The following is a 21,162-nucleotide window of genomic DNA, read 5'->3' on the forward strand; positions in this document are numbered from 1 at the left end:
CTTGTAGACCAGGCTGGCCTCGAACTCACAGAGATCCGCCTGCCTCTGCCTTCCGAGTGCTGGGATTAAAGGCTTGCGCCACCACCGCCCGGCTCTAAGTCAGTTTTATCTTCATGTCTGTACCTGTCACTGATCACTGGTAGCTGCTGAGCCATCTTGCTGGCCCTGTACTTGTCCTTTTACTATGTGCAACTTATTCCATTCTGACTTTTAAAAACATGTAATCTGTGTTGGTACATGGAGACCTGGTCCTGTCGTTTTTGACTACAGTTTGGTGTCCTCGTGGAACCCTTTACTGGGGCTTGGCTATGCTAGAGTGTGTCCTTAGTTTAGCAACCATGAGGCTCTAGGACCAGTCCCCAGCATTGAAACTAGAAAAACAAACAAAAGGGAACTGCTTATTTCTCAATCCTCTTTCCCATGGATAGATTTTAGTCTTGACTGTCATACACCATATAGGAACAGAAGTCTATGTATAAGTACCTCCAGGTATACTCATTTATCATATAACTTTTAAAACAATTACACGTATTGGAACTTACATGATCTTGGTGGCTCGGTGGCTTAACTCGTGTCTCTAACCTGGGTAATATAATGGCATGATCCCCTGTTGAAGAAGAGTCCTTCCACGTGTACAGTGCTGTACAGTTCTGCTTATGTCTGGGTACTGTACCTCCAGGAGGTGCTGAGCACCCTCTGTAATGGTAATATGGTAGCTGGGTTTGGCCAGGAAGGCTCTTGCTGTGCTCCCTGACTGACGAGGGGGTCAGTGGCAGAGGAGTCTGGGGTGCTGCTCTGTCTCGCTCACAGAGTAGTGAGCTCTTCGTTGGCCTCCTGAGGCCTTTAAGTCATGTTCAGCTTGTGAGTGCCACTGCACTATCACACAGTAGCAGTACCCAGGGCACTCCATCCCCACAGCCTGCAGAGAGAGGGAGGCATTATCAGGAGGGACTAGCCAGCTGACAGAACCTGCACACCAAGTAGTATGACTTCATGAATTCCAATTGGTCCTCTCTAATGCTCACCTGTACCTTGCCAGGCACAACAAACACTAGCTGTGGGCTCTCACGTACCCAGGTGACAGGAGAACTTTTGGCATCTTGGCATTGTGGGCACATCTGTGCCCTCACTAATGTTCCATGATAATTAATCCCACTAGTAGAAAGCTGGGTGTTGGTGTTGGTGGCACATACCTTTAAACTCAGCACTCAGAAGGTAGAGTCAGGAAGATTTCTGAGTTTGAGGCCAGCCTGGTCTATAGAGTGAATTCCAGGACAGTCAGGGCTATGCAGGGATGCATATGTAGTTGGATGTTTCCTTACCTGATTCCATGTTCCCAAATACTCAGTAGCCACTTCCCAAATTACCACACAGAAGCTTATTTTAATTATAAATGCTCAGTCAATAACTCAGGCTTATTACTAACTAGCTCTTACATTTTAAATTAACTCATATTCTTTATTTACACTCTGCCACGTGGAGGTACATTTATTAGCAGGGCACATTCATCTCCTCTCCCTCTGCCTCTGCTAGTGACTCCAAACCCTGCCCTTCTCTTTCCCATCATTCTTAGTTTGGTTGCCCTGCCTATACTTCCTGCCTAGCTACTAGCCAATCAGCATTTTATTAAGCCAATTTGAGTGATAAATCTTTACAGTATAAAACATGTCTTGAAAAAGTAAACAAACAAACATTACACTAGTAGCCAGGTTGCCCAAATTCTACCAGAGTGAGGTGAGGGAAAGGGATCCACCCTAGGATGGGAGTTGTCAGTTGCCTCTGGGTGGCCTGATCTAAAGTCCAGGCATTAAATATCTAAAACAGACAGAGGCAGGTGGGGACTGCCCTAGATTCCTCGCCTTAAGTGGAGCCCTCTCCCACCCTCCCAGAGATGAGCAAGAGCACTGCTTCTGAAGCTTCTATTCTCGGGGCAGGGGAGTGTCCTTGCCCTTCCTGCAGGCCAGCCTCAAGCCCTGCTCACCGCTCTCTTAGCACCGAGGAGCCCATTTCTACAATACTCACCCCTTTGAGAGCTTCGAGTTCCAACGTGTGCCTTGGCTGGGGCTCTCCAGTGGGAAGGTTGTACCTGGCACCTTTGCTGCTATTTCCTGGGATAGTCGGCTCTTTGTCCCCCAGGAGCATCCACGAGGATGACCAGCAGGATTCAGCAAGGCATGGCGGTGAAGCTCTAGGAGCCCTGAGAGAGGACGTGTGTCTTGTCCCAAGCCACAGGCAAGGCGAGAACAGAGCACGAGCTGTGCTTGGGAGCCCTGGGCCAGGGCCTTTCACTCACGTCACACCTGCTGGGCCTGAGACCCCGCGAAAACTGTCCCGAGCAGACTGAGGACCCAGGCCAAACAAAATGAAGCGTCTTGACTTATGTTCATGGAACTTTAATGTGCCCGTGACACCTGGTTCTGAGAAGTCACACCTAACACCCTGCAAACCATGACAGAAGTCCCATGTCCTTGATGCTTGGCGTGAAAACTTCCCGCCACCCAGCTGCTCGCCACGATTGTATAGTTAGTGAACATTAACATTATAGTTAGGCCCAGAACAGGGATTTATTGGTTTTGATATTCTGGGTGGAATAGCAAAGACAAAAGTTCCTCTAGGCCTCACTACACCGACCTGCTGTGACTGAAGGGGACCTAGGATCCCTCCACACCCTTTCCTGCTGCCTTCCAGGCAAGGTTCCCCCAGTGTCCCATGGAGGCCAGTTTGAAAAGCAGGGTGTACAACCATGAGCAGGGGGTGAGACGGGAGACCTGTAGGGCTGTCCCTGCCATTCAGCTTAGGTGAGCCACTCTTGGGGCCGTGGTTTCCCTGTTTGTATAGTGAATCTGCTGGACAGGGTTTTCTGGCATCAGAGCATTTGCTCAGCTGGGAAGACTGCAACTCTGCGGTTATAAATGCCTAATCCTGAAGGCTTCTAGCTCTCAGCTTCTAACATTCCACTGCCGAGCTTTAGAAGTCTGGGACTGCCTGTATCTAGCCTGTGCTGGCGCAGCATACCGGGGCCCAGGCTGTGGAAAGCAGAATTCATTAAGTCGACGTGATGCCCAGGGGCAGCAAGTTCCCTGGAGAGGGCATGCCCCATGCAGGATGGAGGAGGTGGGGGTGGGGGCTGGGTGGACCTGGATCAGCAACCACTCAGTGGGCAGAGCTGGGAGAGGGACCCAGGTCTCCTGACTCCTGCTCTATCTTTAGATCTCCATAGCAACTGTCGCCAGGGCACCGAGCTGAAGGCACGGGCTATGTGGCTGCCTGCAGGAGGGAGGGGCATTTGCCTCTATTACTCTTCTTTTGTGGGGAAAGGACTCTGGGCGGCTTCCTGAGCCAGGAAAGAGAAACTGAGCATGAAGCTGATCATGGCAGGAAAGACTTGGCACTGACACAGATCTGATCCAGGGAAGTGCCTTGTTCTGAGAACATAGTCAGGTCATCGAGCAAGGCCTTCAGCAAGTCAGGTTCAACCCATGGAAGGTAGAGAAGTTAAGGTCCTCCAAAGAGCTCTGAGCTTTCCCGAAGTCATTCCCCTACCACCGACTCTGGATCCTCTGGAAGGATCAGAGAGGCTCCTCACCCCTTATCCCATCCAATGCCCACCATCCTGAGGTTGGCAGGACTCCATGTTTGGATTCCTTGGAGGAGTCTTCCCTGACTTCCAGGCTAGCTGCTGGGTTCCCTTCACATACCAGAACTAGGAGGGAAGGACAAACCTTCTGTGCAGACAGGAAAGGAAGTTCCAAGGGTGATGACATTTTCCCAAGGTCTCTGGGTAAGTCAGAAGCAATGTCTGCCCTGGATTCCATGTTTTCTGATTCTAGTCTGGGCTCCTTCCTGTGCCCCTATATAAGGTCCATGGCCAGGGCTAGAAGAGGAAGTAGGAATCCTTAGTCAGACCAGCAGCCAGCAGACACCTAGCCATGTCCTCAGTAAATTCAGGTGAGCCACAGACTAATGTAAACGGCTTTCTCCGGCAGTGGGCCACTAGCTCATCAAGCAGTTCCTGGCCCAGGCGGCCAAAGTGGGTCTTCTCACGGTAGCTCCAGGGAAGCTGCTCTGGGGAGACCTCCTGAGAAGACAAGAAAGAGCAACCATGACTCTTGGGGTTCTCGGTGTTCACTCAGTCAGCTCTTTTCTACCATTGTGGGAAATGGTAGAAACAAAAAAAAAAATCTCCTAGTTGCTAGGGAGCCCTGGAGAGAGAGTCCTAACAAGTGCCACGCTGAGTTACTAGCCTTTGAGCTATAAGCCATGGTCCTGCCAGCCAGAGTAAGAACACAGTCCTGTGGAGGCCCGAGGGGCAGGGGCTCCTAGTGTCCCATGTACCTTCAGGCCTCGTAGCCTCGCTTCAAGGAGTGCGGATGAGTTCCATGTCCCCTGGTGCTGTCAAGGGTACTCCGCGATGAACTGGATCTTCCTCTGCTCCCCCAAACACTTTCCTGACCCGGTAGAACCTTGAGGGCAGAGCTGGCCTTATTTCTCCTTCCCATTTCCTGATTCTCCCCAACCATTCAGTTCTACTGGCCCTCCTAATTGTGCATCCCAAGATGTGCTGAGTCTGGTTACTCCTCAGTCTTGGAAGAGACCCTTAAACAATGATAGACAGGTAGGTGCAGTGATGACAGATGCAGGGCTGGGACAGCAGAAACACCCCTTGGGGCTCTGAGCCTGCAGGTGGACTTCTACTTCAGCAGATCCAGGAAGGGTAAGCAGGCATTAGGGGAAGAAGGCAGGGGACAGCAGGAAAAAAGGCTAGCTGCTAGGGCCGTTGTACCTGCAACCTGTACTTGCGGCACCAGGACACAGCGTTGGGGAGGGCAGGCCAAGATGGAGTTGGCAAGGTCAAGAGACCAATGGGCTTGGGGAATCGTGAGAACAATGGGGGCAGTGAATGGCTAGGAGCAAGGCGGTGCAGAATGAAGGACAAGTCGGCGGAAGTGGCAGGAGTCCTGAAGATGCTGTTCCTAGGCTGGGGCAGGGAAAGCGGCAAGCTGAGGCGATGTGTGTGAGTGAGCAGAGTTACCACAGTCACCTCTGACTCCAGTTATCGAGTCAGCCCATTTTCCTGCCCAGCCTTGGGCATCTAGCAGCATCACAGCCTGGCAGAGCCAAAAGTGAACTTTAATATAACTCCCTGGTCCAGGTTCAGATGCCACCTCTTTCCTGCAACAGTCCTGACCTCACTTGCCCTCCCGCTGGTCAGGAGTGACGGACATCCATTGGCCCGTATGTGTACTGTACTGATAGACCGTTAGGAGAATGTCCTCTGTGCAGGACCAGCGGGGCTGGCACCCAGCTCTCTGTCGCGGCTACCTTGTTACTTTGGGTTCTACATCTGTAAAAGAGACAGGATGGTAGTACAAGCCTCACGCGACTGTGTGGGGACGAAAGTGCTCTGAGTGGTACACAGAAATGTTCAAAGAAGAGCAATATCCTGGTCAGTTTTTGTCAACTCACTAAAGCTGGAGTCGTCTGAGAAGAAAGACCCTCAGGTGAGTAAATGCCTGGAGATCAGACCGGCCTTTGGCAAGCCTGTGGAGCACGTTCTCTCAGTCTATTTTTTTAAAAAATGAGACAGGGACTCACTGTGTACAGCCTTGGCTGGCCTAGAACTCTCTATGTAGACCGGGCTGGCCTTGAACTCACAGAAATCTGCCTGCCTCTGCTTCCCAAGTGCTGGAATTAAAAGGCATGTGCCACCACTGCCCGGCCAGTTCCTTTTCTTAACTGATGATCAATGAGGAAGGGTCCAGCTCACTGTGGGTGGTGCCATCCCTGAGCAGGGTCCTGGGGTATAAACTAAACTGAACAAGCTAGGAAGAAGCATTCCTTCATGGTCTCCACTTTGGTTCCTGTCTTTGGGTTCAAGTTTCTGCCATGACTTCCCACTCCAGATGGACTACACCTTTCTTCCCAAGCTGCTTCTGGTCACCATCTTTATAAGCAACAGAGGATAACTAAGACATAGCAATGACCAGATGTCCCTGCAGACAGGAAGTGTCTCACCTCCATTTGTGTCCCTGGCATCTCTCGTCTGGTTGAGGACAGAGGAGAAGAGGGCTAGCCAGCAGCCAGGTGAGTTCACCAGGTACCTGGCCCAGGCTTTGGTAGGATTTCTGTGCTGTTGACCCAAGTCCTTCCCTCGTCCCCTCAGCTGCACACCGGCCTCCTGCTTCATGCCCTGACTTGGACACTTTCTGCTGCTGTTGATGTTCACCAAACAGACCCTCCCATGCGCATGTCAAAGAGCTTTCCACCTGTGGACATGTGTGGACATGGCTCTACAAAGCTCTCCAGTTTCCTGGCCCCAGCTATAAGGCAGAGGATCATATGAACTGCCAGAGATTTTTCCAGGAATGTCTCAAGAAGGAAACTGAGCAGGGAGTGTAGTACAGGACTATATGGCTACCCTCAAGCAAAAGGAAATGGGGAGGGGGATGGCAGCATCAGTGACGGAAGGCTTGGCTTGAGGTCAGGCATGCTGTGGCAGGAGCTGGCAGGGACGGGGACACAGGAAACAGGATATAGGTGGCTTCCAGCTGGAAAACCTGTAGCTCTCTGAGTCCGACAGTAGCCATTCTGCTGCTGTGTGGAGGAACCGATGGTGGTGGCAGAGACCTTACTGAAGACACTGCCCAGTCAGTCTTGATGGAGCCTCTACTCTGGGCCTGGCCTCATGTTAAGCATCACAAGGAGTATGTGGGCCCACATTCTTAGCCACAAAAACTTGAACATGGCTGCTGCTGCTGCCTTGACCCCATATTCAGGTCCCAGCCCATACAGGGGATCCCTGGAGGTGGGTGGAACATAGCGGAGGACAACAGCTATGAACTGGAGCTCAGGAGTGTGAAGCATGGGACCCAGCCCTTCTGTAAGCGTGCTTCCTCTCTGTGTGACAGACTTGCCACTGCCTACCTGTCACACAGAGGCCTTGGGACTATCAGCACAGGGCAGGGCACAGAGGAAGTGCAGCTTCACCCTGGGCTCACCTGACTGAGGACAAAGAAGGTTCGCATGTTCCAGAACCTGGCCTGCTCCTGGAGGAAGGTCTTCAGGTAGATGCTCTCGAAGGTCTTGAAGCAGCCAACCAAGGTGACGAAGGTCTCATCATCTGCATTGTCTGTGATGCTCTGCAGGATGGGCACCATAGGGGCCAGGCCTGTGCCAGCTGCCAGCATGAGGAGTTCACCATACTACAGGGGATGGACAGCAGAGCAGACGGTGGGGTCTCACCCGCTACCCATCTGTGGGTCTTCCCTCGGCTAAGCTGAACAGCAATGCCTTTCTCAACTATCTCTGCCATGCTCTGCTCTGGTGCAGGAGGCCACCTGGTTTGTGGGCAGCAGGCAAGGCCTGCAAAACACAGGCTATGGGGTTCTGCAGCTCCTGCTTACATATCTGTGCTAGCAAGGCACCCACTACCTCAAAGTTGCTTCCTCTCCTACCAGAGCCTTTCTCCTCCCAACTCCATTCCAGCCTGCTTTCTGACCCTGGGAGCTCTACAAAGGTCTTGGGCCCCAGTCTAGAACCCTGAACCTCTCTTCTCTGAACTAAATGAAGTGATATATACATGTGCCTAGCATGGCACTGTAAGGTAGGTTCCTGCCCAAGAGACCTAGTATTATCATCCATCCTCCTCAGTGAGCCATTTCCTGTTTGTAGGTTTCTTTTTTTAAAAAAAAAAAAGCAGGCCTTTTCAAAGTCAGTTCCTCCCTCTCTCTCCCTCTCCCCACCCCTCTCTCCCTCTCCCTCTCTCTCTCCCTCTCTTTCTTTTGTTATTTTTGCTTTTTTCAAGACAGGTTTTCTCTGTATAGCCCTGGCTGTCTTGGAGCTCAGTAGACTCAAACTCAAAAGTTATGCTTGCCTCTGCCTCGCAAGTGCTGGGATTAAAAGCATGTACCACTACTGCCTGGTTCTCAAAGTCAGTTCCTTAAAAGTTAATGCCTGATCCACACAGAAAAACATTCACCTTTTTCATTCCAGAGATTATACTCGTGTGTATAAATACTAACCATGTGATCTGGGCCTCCATTTCTTCACTGGTGGGAGACAATAATGAGAGCACTTTCCTAAAATAGCTCCTGTCTCAGCACCGCCTGAGGACCAGAGGAGGGAACATAAACGCCCGGTGCGGAGTTGAGAGTTTATCATTCCAGCTTCTCCCCTTGTTGAGACTGAGATCCTGGGCTGGGTCACCATGTCCTGCAACCACGGTCCCTCCAACCAACCTCTAGGTCTGTGACCTGCCTCACTCTTCCTTTTCTTCCTTCCTACTCAGGCTGTGCTCTAGGAAGCCTTCCCTGAGCAGGGCCAGGGTGGGAGTTCTTCCTTTCCTGTCCCCTAGTGCATTGTGTTCCCTCACACCACACTAGCAAACACTACCAGGGCTGGGGTGGGAGTTCTTCCTTTCCTGTCCCCTAGTGCATTGTGCTCCCTCACACCACACTGGCAAACACTACCTGGCTCTCCCTGGACAGATGCTAGTGTCTGCCTGTAGCATGAAGGCACAGACAGACATTTATATGGTTGATTTAACGAGACAACTACAGGGCAGGGCTAGCAAGGGGCTGGGTACCTGAGCCTTCTCAGGGAGCAAAGCAGGCCCTGGCAAAGCTTTGGTGGCCCATCTGAACATGGGGCACTGCCCCTACCCCTTTGCTGCTGGACCTGGGTGAGAGACAGGAGGCTCTGATGTCCTCAATTTGCAGGTCACAGGCATGGGGGGGGGTTCTCTCGTGGGAAAGGTGATCAGAGAACCATTTGCTCCAAGCTAGGGAAAGAAACAACACCCACACCCTGCTCTCAAGGGTTTGGGGAACACAGAATGCAGGGCCGACATGAGTGATACCAGAACACTGCTGGAGAGAGATAACATACCACCTTCAAGTGTAAAGTGGGGGGCGAGTCACCTGCAAGTTGCCGGGAGGGCCAAGTGGGCCTCCACATGGCAAGGGTTAGAGCCAGAGCCTGCACAGGGAATGGGTTTGACAGTCTGCATGGGGGTATGCATTTCCTGTGACTGTAGGGGTGGAGACCAGGTCCTACAAAGGCTAGGCAAGCAGTACACTGAGCTACATCCCAGTCCTGACAGGGCTGGTAGCATGATGCTCATACACACGTGTGCATGTACGTGTACATATGCCATGTGTGGGAGAGAGTTTGGAAGTGAGGACGTGAGCTGGCATCCCGGGAAGATGGTTTGCAGGTGCATTCTTCTTTCTGTCTGTCTCTGATGATTTTTTTTTTTTTTTTGGTTAGAGAACATGTTTTGCATTTATAATAAGGGGAAAATACAATAAAAGCTATTTTTAAATTAAACAAAAAGAATGGCAAGGCAAGCATGATTCATTATTTTCCACTTGTTTTGCTTTGTTTTCCTAATTATAAAGGTAATAGGTGTTCATTCCAGATAATTTGGAAAGTATAATGAAGAAAATGAAAATTGTCCATAATTTCCCCACCCAAACCTGCTAACATTTCACACATTTTTCCATATACATTTTTTTCTGTGCATTTTAAATTAGTTTCCCTAGTGGGTGTATATTGCTTTGTGCCTAGTACTTGTCACTTGCTCTTATAGCATAAGCATAGAGCATCATTAAAAACATAACTTCGAACTCTAGGAGAATGTTCTATCAAGAACCTGTAACGCAGTGTGGTTAACTCTTCTCTTTGTTGGATGCTCAGTTGCCTCTTTTGTTATTATAAATAAAAATGCCACTAGCACAGGCAGGAGAAGCAGAGTTTGATTTTTTTTTTTCTTTGTAACAGACTTCCAGAAGTGGAATTCCTGGGTCAAAGGATTCTCAAGACTGTCGATACACACTACTGGATGTCCTCCCAAGCATGAGACAGCCGAGGAGAAACTATCAGTGCTTTCTGGGAAGGCTGGACACAGACCCAAGCGCACCACGGAGATGAGGGCAAGAGACTTCCAATCTAGAGGTACTGGGCTCTCGGCAGTAAGTGTGCGCTGCATTCAGCCTCCCGAGAAGAAGGTACAACTAGAACAGGATATGAGAGTCAGAGGGCATGGGGTCCTGAACCCCAAGTACAAGTACTCGGGTCCAATTTTCTGAGTCACAGGGAGCCATTAATAATTCTGGAGTAAAGTGGACAGTTTTGTTTATTAGGGCTTATCCATTCCCTCCCTTGTCTACGGCCAACATCACTCTGGGTATTGGATTTACATATTGGAAGAAGAGTGCATTGCACTTCTTATAGCCTGGAACAGGGAACTCACAGCCGGGAGACAGACCCGGCGAAGCTCCTCAGGACTGAAGGACTGACCTTGTTTGGTTCATACAAGAAGCTTCCGAAAGGCCCTCTCCAGAAAGCGGTGTCTCCTATTCTCCAGGACTCCACGTACTGGGACATCAGCCCATTCTGATAGCACTTGAAGCAAACACAGGGAACAGTCAGTGGGCGGCACGTTCTGCTGTGCAAGCCTCCCTAGCCAACACTTGGAATTCCTTCTGAATGCTCAATGACTCCCAAGGGACTCTCAGGTTGTCTTTTTCTGCACCCTACATGTCGGAGCTATCGTCCACACTGGCATCTACCTACACAAGGTGGATGATGAGGTTGAGATGAAACTCCAGTGGACCTACCAACTTCAAGGTCTCACACCAAATGCCTGAGGAGAGCATGCAGGGAATGCAGCCCGGCAAAGATGGAGTAGTGACTAAAGCAACTAGTACTTAGTGTCAGAGAGACGCAGCCTGCCAAGGGATGTCCCTTCTAACAGGGAAGCTATTTCACAGGTGCTAGCCTGTGGTTTGTGGGACAGACGTTGCCAGATCTTAGGAGTCTTCCAAGACATGCGGGAGATTCATATTTTTACCAAAAACTCTCCCACTTCTGAAATGTCAGCAATAAACTCATAATTCTGCAATTCCAGGCAGGCGAAAAGCCAAGTACATGTGTACACTGTCTCTGGCTTATTCTGTATCACCTCCTGATGGGATGGCTGCTATGTGAGTCCACACTGCCTGTCTGCTCTGTTCCGAGCACCATGCTGGGGTAGCAGGGCACACAGTGAGACCTGAAACACCAGGAAGACATCCAGTGCCTGAACCATGAACACGCGGCAATAAGTATTCCAGTCAACTCATTTATCCAGTCAGGCCTTCTCTGAAAGGGCTCCAAGGATATGAAGGATGCATATGTACATCTCAGACATAAAAAAGGTAGATACTGACCCACGAACAGGAACCCTGAGCCTATAGAGTGAGTTAAGGCTGGCCTTCTTGGGGGTCGGGGAGACATGCAAAGAAAACTTGGGGCCCCTGCAGCAGCACGGTCAACAGCAGAGTCCAGTCTTCTCTCGGGAAGAACAAATACCCATGGAGGGGTAGAGTCAGGGGAAACAGTTGGGGACAAAACTGGAAGGGTAGTTGGGATGGCCCCAGGCTTGAAGGAGAGACTAGATTTGGTGATCAGACCTATCTTTGAGCACCTGCAGCTACCTTTGACACCAGCTACACAAGGCACAGGAAGTCCCTGCTCACCTGGGAGAGGCCTGGGAGGGAGGGTTTTTACTGGAAGGTGTGTGGGAACACATTTTGGTTGCTGGGCCCAATTTGGGGAAAGTAAAAAAACCCAGCTATGGGGGTTAGAGAGATGGTTCAGCAGTTAAGAGCACTGGCCGCTCTTCCAGAGGACCTGGGTTCGATTTCTAGCACCCACATGGTGGCTCACAACTGACTGTAACTCCAGTTCTAGGGAAGAAGCCACGCTTAGACATACATACAGACAAAACATTTAAACACGTAAAACAAAGAAACAAAGAAACAGAACGCAGCTATGGCCCTGGATGCCCCATGACACGACAACACCAAAGAAAGAGCACCACGCAGAGCCTGGCTTGGAGCAAGCGTCATCGTTAAAATGGGGATAATGTGGTCTTCCCGAGGTCATGAGTTAAAATGAAAAAAATGTGAACAGAGCTACACGCAGAGTAATCAGTGCCCAGCAGGTGCCTGAAAAAGAAGCCCGCCTTCATTTCCTCGCGGGGAAAGTCAACCCACAAATTCCCACTGCCTTCCCAATTTGCACAGACATTTCCAGCTCTTCCCAGCCAGTAGCTTAGGGATAATGAGATACCTCTCCAAAGGAGAAAATGGGCCTTGCAGCTGGGAGGGACCCAGCTGCTCTGGAGGGCTGTCTCCAGGCTTATCCTCTCAGCAGAAGCACCCTAGACAAGCAGCGCCGGGAAGCAGGCCATTTGGAGAGGATTTGTGGAATCTCCCAGACAAACAGTAGCGTGCAGAAGGGAGCTCGTCCAGGCTTATGTGGGAAGGAATAAATATTCGGGCTCTGCAGGCAAGCAGGGCAGCAGGAGCCGAAGGCGGCCCTAAGCCCCAGAGTCAGGGGCTTGCTCACCCATAGCCTTCCTTCCTCCATCTTCCACTTTTGCTCTCCTGGGGCCTCAGCCTGCTGACCAGTGAATAATAACACAGCCTTGGAAGAGGCTTGGGTATGCTCTCTAGGACTCCACGAGGGAAATGCTCTCACTGGCAGGTGTGTCAGACTGTGGCTTGTGTGTCCACAGACAGCTAAGGGGAGCATTGAAAGTGGCCTGACACTAAATTGAAAACTTGTTTTAAAACATCACTAGTATTTTTGTTTTGGGGTTTGTTTGTTGAGTCTATTGTTTTGGAGCATGGACTCTGCAGAGACGGCATGGTGTTGCAAGGCTGGACAGGCCAGGCAGAGCTACAACAGGTTGGAGTGCACGAAGCTGCACTTGCTGAAGGCCAAAGGTCAGAGCATCAGTGGGACCGTGAAAAGCAATCTGCTCAGTTTCTTCACTCTAGGCCTCCTTGACTGTAATTTACTGCTATGATCTTGGGTCTCCAGGGCATTTTGTGTCCGGCTCATCTCGGCTCGGCTCTGACAGGTCTTCCTCCGGCCCAGCTGCCCCCACAGGCATCCCTTCCTCTCCCCAGAAGACCTGTTTTCTGTCCCCCTTTCTTACTCTTGGCCTAGAATGCCATTCCCTGACACCATCAGCTCACGCTCCCCCTTCGAGGCCCACCTCCCTCGAAGGGATGGATGTCAAGTTAGTTCTGTCTGAAGGCTCTTTGGGCTCTTTTCTCTTCTGGCATCCTGTCCCCTTCTATGCCCGGATAGACACCTTTCCCAATCCATGTGTCTTCTGCTATGCTGCTCCCAGTCTCAGACCTTTCTTCCCTTATTTCTCAACCCTCAAACACATAGTATCTATCAGGAAGCTGGGCCTGAGCTCCTTGTATACCAGTTGCCCTGAGCTGGGCTGGGCCTCTTGTCATGACTAGCTAGCATCATGCTGCATTGAGCTGATCTGATCACTCTGTCCTGGGCTTGGTCCCTCCAGGTCAGGCTGGATCCCTGTGTCAGCAAACACAGGTGCCAGGAGTTGCTCCCACTTCATCTCAGCTCAGTACTTTTTCCATTGGTTGATAACAGGTGATAAAGCACAACTTTCCCGAAATCTCCCAATAACATGACCTCTGTAATGGCCAGCAGCACCCTCCTTGGAAAAGGAGAGGGAAGAGGCCCCCCAAAACTATTGCTCCTTCAAGTCAGCCTATTCTCACACCAACTAATGGATGGGAACCCCTCCACCCAGTCAGGCTAGAGGGGGAGGTCCAAGTCCATAGCACCTTACAAAAGCCTCAACAAGAATCAACTCACCTTGATTAAAACATCAAAGTATCCTTCTGCAGTGACAGGGCTGATGGGAGTATAGGCTCTCTGAATTTCTAAGCCATCTGCTGTACCTCTGGGAAGAAGAAGTACACAGTGGGCAGTCAGTCGTTTAATAGACTCTTATCATGCACCTCCTCTGTCAGGCTAATGGACATAGAGATGGGTCCCAGTCATTCCCAGAGGACCTCGCCAAGGGACAGGTAAGGAAGAGCAGAAGGAAGGGCAGTGAGCTCACCACCACCCATGCTACTTGTGAGACGTGTGCAGGTCACTTAATCCCTCAGCAGCATCTCCTGAAAAGTAGGGGTAGCCATTTAGGTCCTGGGTGTGACTTCACTGGAATCAGTCATAAGAGTATGTCAAAAAGAACACTGCTAGCCGGGCGGTGGTGGCGCATGCCTTTAATCCCAGCACTTGGGAGGCAGAGGCGGGCGGATCTCTGTGAGTTCGAGGCCAGCCTGGTCTACAAGAGCTAGTTCCAGGACAGGCTCCAAAGCTACAGAGAAACTCTGTCTCGAAAAAAACTAAAAAAGAAAAAAAAAAGAACACTGCTAACAAAAAGAACACTGATAGTGTGAGCAGTCTGTGGGGCATTCCTGGGGTTTTCTGACTTCTGCACTACAAAATAACACAAATAAAAACCCCTGCTGAGATTCATGAAACACTACCATAGGCCAGCAAGCACCAGAACTGGAGGAACCCTCAAAGGGGCTTGATGCTGAAGCTCTGCCGATGTATGGATTGTCTTTAGAATGTTGGCAACAATGGGGTCAGGAGAGCAATCATTAGTTGTGATAATAGCTATGAGGTATGAATGTCTATTGTGTACCAGGTATATTATATCCATAATCTTATTTAAAATAACAACCTAGGGCTGGATACAAGGCTCAGAGGTTAGGACTCTGAGTACTCACTGCTCTTGCAGAGGATCTGTTTGGTTCTCTGCACCTATATTGGGTAGCTCATAACTGCCAGTAACTCTAGTTTCAGGGAATCTGATACCTTCTTTACCTCCATGGACACTCCACACGTGATGCACATACATAAACTCAAGCACACATGCATACACATAAAAATAAAAGGTCTTTGAAAGAAATCCAGAGCCAGGTGTGGTGGCACACACTTTTAATCTCAGCATTCATGAGACAGAGGCAGGTGGATCTCAGGGAATTCAAGGCTAGCCTGGTCTACAGAAGGAGTTCCAAGGCAGCCAGGGCTATAAAGAGAAACACTGTCTCGAAAAACAAAAGCAAAAACCAAACAAACAAAACAACAACAAAAACAAACAATGCTAAGAGAAGGAACACTATTTGTGCAGTGGCGTCTGACTATAGCTCCAACTCCAGTTTGATCCTGCTACTTGAGGTACCTCAGGTAGCTGAGTGTGGTGGTGTACCCTGTAGTCCCAGCACTTGGGAGACTGAGGCAGAAAATGCAGGAGTTTGAGCTGGCCTAGATTATATCATGACCTTGAAAAAACAAACAAAAATAAAAAACAAAACCCAAAACCAAACAATAACAGAAATCCTGACAACTTACTTCCCAGGACACCCAAACACTCTAGCCTTACTGTGTGCAAAATGTTCTGTGCTGGTATCTGCAAAGATTGAAAGGCCCTGCCCAAGTGCATCAAATGCAGGGGCTAAACATAATGTAAGACATGTTCTGAAATATATGCAGAAACCAAGAATGGAACAGAATACGGCTCAGATGTGAAGCACACAACACCACCGACTGCAATAGGTAAAGTCTGATGTGTCTCAGAGGGAGTGAGCACTGCCATCTGTAAATTCAGGAGTCTGCTGGAGTCGGGTATTGAAGATAAGCAGGCCCCTGACAGGTGGGGCCAGGAAGGGAACAGCCTGGGCTGGACAAGTGCAGGCAAGTCAGGAACTTGTAGCTGGATTTCAAGGCTAAGACATGAGCACATGTGGAGTAGGGAAGGGAGGACCTGGTAGGAAGGGAGGTTGGGCAGCCATGGATTAGAATGTCATTATGGAAGCAATGAGGAGCTACAGAACGTGTCTTAATGAGTGGCATGGTCAGATATATTAGGAATGTCACTGGGTGGTAGAGAGGATGGAGGGGAGTCAGCCTAGAAGCTGGGTGTCCTGTCCACTCCAATTCACGGGTGGAGAGTTGCATAGCTATAACCTACATTATGGCTTCTCCTGCCAACTGAAACACTGAATTTGAAGGACGGTCAGTCAGATCACAGGCCATAGGAACTGGACACAAATACCAGGGGCCAGTGTGAGCTAAGTGACCAGTCTGACCAGCAGTAAGTTCTCTTTCTAGTTCCCTCCCACCTTGCCTTTTGGACATGCCTTGTTTGTTTTGTTGTTGTTATTTGTTTCATTAGTTTGTTTGATGACTTCGTCTTGTCTTGCCAACCCCATAAGCCCCAGCAACCTTGGGGCTCAGATCTAGGCCCTTTTTTCCTCCCACATACGCATGTGCTCCTGAATACTGTCTGGGTGTGTGATAACATCTTCCAGATAATGGCAACTACCAGTCAGAAGTCTGTAAGGGTTAAATGAGGTAATGAATGTGAGGAGACAGAACTGTGCCCTGGCTAGTGAGACCTGTGCCCTGGCTAGCGAGACCTGTGCCTTGGCTAGCAAGACCTGTGCCTTGGCTAGCAAGACTTGTGCCCTGGCTAGCGAACCTGTGCCTTGGCTAGCAAGACCTGTGCCCTGGCTAGTGAGACCTGTGCCTTGGCTAGCAAGACCTGTGCCCTGGCTAGTGAGACCTGTGCCTTGGCTAGCAAGACCTGTGCCCTGGCTAGTGAGACTTATGCCTTGGCTAGCAAGTGCCATTAAGGGGCTGGTATTATTATTTATCTCAAAAACACATCACTGAGCTCCATGTCAAGGACCCTGAGTCATATGCTCCTGGGTCTATCTTGAAGATGGGAAACAAGGGCTTAACAAAGGCCAAGCAAGCTGCTCCAGGATACTCAGCTGGTCAGAGGCAAAGCATGGCAGCAGGCTTGGTCCTCCCACAACCTGAGTGTACCGTAGGATGAGGTGCTGCCCAGGATGCAGGCCGAGCTGACTGTTCCCAGGCAGTGTAAACCGGACATGATAGGTGTCCTTGGTGAGTTTCTCTATGGCGCTGATGTGGAAGGCCAGGAAGGTCTCCGGACTCAGCTTGGTAGAGCAGCCCTGCAACGAGAAAAGTCTTGACTTCTAGGGGTCAGGACTAAGGGACACACGTCCTTGACACTTTTCCCGATGAGAGAACTCTTGATGTGACAAAGAGTTGACCCTACCTTGCTTCCCCTTTATCCACTGCACATGGAGTCTACCTGGTGTTTAAGCTTTCTGTAGCTTCCCACAACGCCAGGACCAAGCGCAGGCTCCTTAGCCTACACTCAAGGGAGCAGTGGATAACCACAAGCTTCATTTATCTGCTGCAGCACAGACGGCAGGTTTCCATTCCTCTCCAGGGCCACCCGTCACTGCCCCCTCAAGCTCCTCACTGTTCAAGTAGTATCCTCTGGACAAAACACTCACTCTAGGGTACTAAACACCTGCTCATCCTTCAGACCTGTTAAGTTCCAGATCTGGAGAGCTGAAAACCCATGGAGCCATAGGGATGATCCAATCTAGCATACTTGTATCACATGTGGGGAAACTGAGTCCCGATGGCAATAGCTTATGAAAGGTCTCAAGTCTTGGCTCGGGAGGAACACAGAGGTGGGTTGTCCTCTGAGGACAGATTAATTAGAAGAGTCATTGACACCAGAGACAGAGAATATGGCAGGGTTCCAAAGAAAATTCAGGCCCATGAGGCTAAGAGGGGGTTCCCCTCTTACAGGCTTTTGAAAGAAAAGGGAGGTTCCCCTGTCATATTGTTGATGAGTAGCCCATAATACATGCGAGCAGTCAGGTTGTCTCTGACTCCCAGGAGGCAGGAAGAGGGGAAAGGTTTGGCCCTTTAGTTAACCTGTGTCCATAATATGTTGCCCCACTAGGGTACTTGGCGAACTTCCTTTGGGGAAGTGAGAACTGCAGAGTCACAGACAGTCACAGTATGGTACCTGACATCTGTGACACAGGCGAGCATGGCTGTGTAGTCTCAAATCTAACTGCTTATTTGTTATTTGTTCAAAGTCAGCGGGGAGCAGGGACTCAAAATCAGGAACTCTGGGTTCATCACACTGTCCTCACCATCCCAACCCCTCCGTGTGCCTCTTGTGGGCAGCCTTCTCTCTCAGACAGGGTCTCTCTGTAGCCCTGGCTGTCCTGACCTTGCTATGCAGACCAGGCGGATCTCAAACTCACAGAGATCCTCCTGCCTCTGCCTGCAATTAAAAGCGTGCACCACCACCCCTGGTTTGGTCTCTCTTGTATAGTATTCATATTTGGCTTACCTGAGGAAGGCGTGGTTGCAGCACCAAACTTAGAACTCAGTAACCAGTCTCATCACTGACAGGCCTGGGGGTCCCAGATACTCTCTACCACAGCCCTCTCGAGCCAGGATGACCTCATCTCCATCAGTCACACGCTGAGAACCCTGTCACAGCTGCCTGTGGCTAAAGAACACTGAGCTATAGGCAGGACACTGGGATTGATCCAGCTAGATGCTATTTCTGGGACTTGGTCTCCTATTATGTAAAAAGAGGCCACTCATTTGGTAGCATTACAGGGTTATAGGGGAAAGATAAATTAACGTATATGGTTGGGTATTTCTGTTGTTGTTGTTGTTGTTTTGTTTTTTTGAGACAGAATCTCAAACTGACCTGACTCACTACATGACCCAGGTTGGCTTTGAATCCTTGATTCTCCTGCCTCTAGCTTCCAAGTGCTGGGATCCAAAGAGTGTGCCACCACACCTAGCTTTATATATGTATTTCATAAAATGTAAATTGCTATGGACATATAATCTATTATTACTTTATCACAATTTAAAATATAAAGCTATTAGATTAAAATATACTGTTTTGCAATATCACTTAATTTTCTGTTATCACAGGTTGAGTACAGCCACTATATACCGAAACTGTAACTATTTTTGAAATATATGAAGTTCTTTTTGGGTTGAGGAGGAAGTCAGTAAGCTCCAGAGACAACTGAGTACTGACAGCACCCAGTGGTCTGTATAACATACCACATTTCACCTGCTCTTTTGAGGGCAAGGACTGTGTCTTGCTTACCACAGATCCTCAATGTCTTACAGGACCTGGCGTACAATAGGTATTCAATGGATATCTGATAAGTGAAATAATTATCAGGCTCTGTGCTAAATATCACAAATATCTGGGTCCATTTTGCAGATGGGGAAACTAAGGCTTCAAGAGGCTAAGGGGCTTAGATAAATCCACATAGCTACTAATAGGTTGGTTTCAGGTCTGGACCTTGCTTCCTGGATCTGCTTCCACTATGACTACTTCTTACTCACCACTGTCTAGTCAAAGGCTTCCCAGAGCAGGCACAGGGCAGGGCAGGGCCAGACAGATATTGAAACTCTGGACTCCTCACCTGGGTCTCGGATGACTGCTTCCCACTCAGCAGGCTCCGGTCATTTCTGGCTCGGGCTGCTTCCCATCTTTCCAGGTCTCGGTAATAGAGGTCAAACACACAGGGCGAGCAGCCACTGCCACAGCACTGGGAGGGCAGGGGCTCCACAGGCTTCAGCTGCAGCCAAGCTTCAGCATCTCTGTCCTCCCTCTCATCCATTGTCAGTGGGGCTTGGGCAGCATGGACAAAGGGACAACTGGGACAGGAGAGGCTCTCCTTCGTTGTCAGCCTGGGAGAAGGAAAACATGGGGGTCAGACTCTGTCCTCCTCTGTCCCTCACGGTCTCCTCAAGGCCTGCAAGGTTACAGGGACAGGGATGGCTCAACCAGGGATCTGCTGTCAGATGGGACATACTTACTGCTTACAATTATTGTGGTTTTGTGTGTGTGTGTGTGTGTAATAAATAGCTTCTTAGCAGAGAAGAGGATTTGGCTTCAAAAAATCTTTTCCACTACTGCATAAAGGAGCTCTATGACTTCAGTATGGTTCTGAGGCTGGTGCACCAGGAGAATGAGGCTGGTGTCTTACTCGTTTTCTATTCTACCAAACAACCTGGCACATGGAACACCCCTACTGACTGGTGAGCGGCCACTCGACGGTCTGGGAGCAAGGCACAGGCTTAGGTGCTAGAGTGCAATAGAGGTGAACAGGAGGACACTGCCCCCGTCTTTGTTCAGACCTAGCACGATGTTAGAGCCATTCAGTCAATCCACCTTTACAGCATGCTGTGTATCAGCCACACGAGTGAATGAGGCCTCTCTACGCCAATTACTCTTTGTGTTTGTGTATGCGTGTGTGTGTGTGGGGGGGAGTATTAAGATGAGACAAGTGAGGGTTAGTCATACTGTCCTCTGCCTTATATTTGCCTTAAATTTGGGGTCCAAACAATCCTAGGTCTCAGCTATTTTGGAAATTGGTAGAGAAGTTGGACGCATCACCCACAGTCTTAAAGACATGGTTCCTTCCAATCTGGGAGGCACAATCCCTGTGGCAGCTGAGGCCTGGACGCCTCTCCCTGCTCTTCAGGCCTTGACTGAGGTCATTCTCCTCCCTCAGAGGCACGTCCTGATTGTCCTAGTCAGTATGCATTCATTTGTTAAACCCACACTGTATCAGACAACTGCTCTAGGTGCTAGGGACACAGTTCTCTGTGCTCACGGGACAGTCATTAAACAAAATAAAAATGAACAGCAACTTTGACAGAGGTTGAACGAGAGGAAAAAGACCTAGAGAAATGGCCAGGAAAAGCGTGCGTGTGTGTGTGTGTGTGTGTGTGTGTGTGTGTGTGTGTGTGTGTGTGTGATGCCACTGTTCATGTAGTTCTCTCTCTGGCCCCTAAATCTAAGTTCTACACGTTCACCCGGTGTTTAGCACAGCACCCACCCCTCTCCCCACAGCAAGCGTGCCAGAAGCAGGTGCTGCGCAAAGGAGCGGCTCCTGGCACCGGCTCTGCCTCTGGGACGCGAGAAAGAAACCTCAGGAGCAGAGGAAAAGTAACTCGCTTTCGGCGCTGGGCGAGCAGCCGGGTGTCGAGCTGACGTAGGGGGAGCCCCGTGCCTCTCGCAGGCTCTGAGGAGCCCCAGCCACGGAGAGCGTGGGCAGCAGTAAGGGCACCCCCTTACTGAGAGGACACCTCCAGAGCCCACTAGACGCCGGGCCCGCTCAGCCGTTTCAACAGCGAGGGAGACCGGGGCCTTTCAACCTCTAATTGCCTATGGTGGTCAAGGACGTCCCAGGTACAGGTTGGCGGTGCCCGCACTCCTCTGTCCCGCCGCGAGGAACAGCACCACTCTACCGACCTGCAACCCCTCCACGTCAGGTGCCTCAGAAACTGAGAGCGCGTTGCAGGGGCCACCTATAAGCAAAGGCACCACCTGAGGGGCGGAGGCAAAACAAGGATATTTAAACTGTGATTGGTTAAAGCGTCTGTCATTCT

At 50.1% G+C, this 21,162-nt stretch overlaps 1 protein-coding gene across 2 annotated transcripts; it reads right to left on the minus strand.

The window, feature by feature from the left end:
- Nucleotides 1–2,377: 2,377 nt before the first annotated feature.
- On the minus strand, nt 2,378–21,098 carry LOC119816648 (NADH-cytochrome b5 reductase-like). Of its 2 annotated transcripts, none has more exons than XM_038333468.1 (7): nt 21,026–21,098; nt 19,188–19,455; nt 16,720–16,868; nt 13,687–13,774; nt 10,300–10,404; nt 6,999–7,139; nt 2,378–4,078 (listed from the first exon to the last, which is right to left on the minus strand). In XM_038333468.1, the coding sequence occupies exons 2-7, from the start codon at nt 19,383–19,385 to the stop codon at nt 3,875–3,877; spliced, it is 885 nt and encodes a 294-aa protein (XP_038189396.1). In that variant the 5' UTR covers nt 19,386–19,455; nt 21,026–21,098; the 3' UTR covers nt 2,378–3,874. The 2 variants fall into 2 exon arrangements, with proteins under 2 accessions (XP_038189396.1, XP_038189395.1); XM_038333467.1 differs by having other exon boundaries at nt 6,999–7,202.
- Nucleotides 21,099–21,162: the final 64 nt, after the last annotated feature.

The sequence above is a fragment of the Arvicola amphibius genome, chromosome 6 (assembly GCF_903992535.2).
Source record: "Arvicola amphibius chromosome 6, mArvAmp1.2, whole genome shotgun sequence".
NCBI classification, from domain to species: Eukaryota; Metazoa; Chordata; class Mammalia; order Rodentia; family Cricetidae; genus Arvicola; species Arvicola amphibius.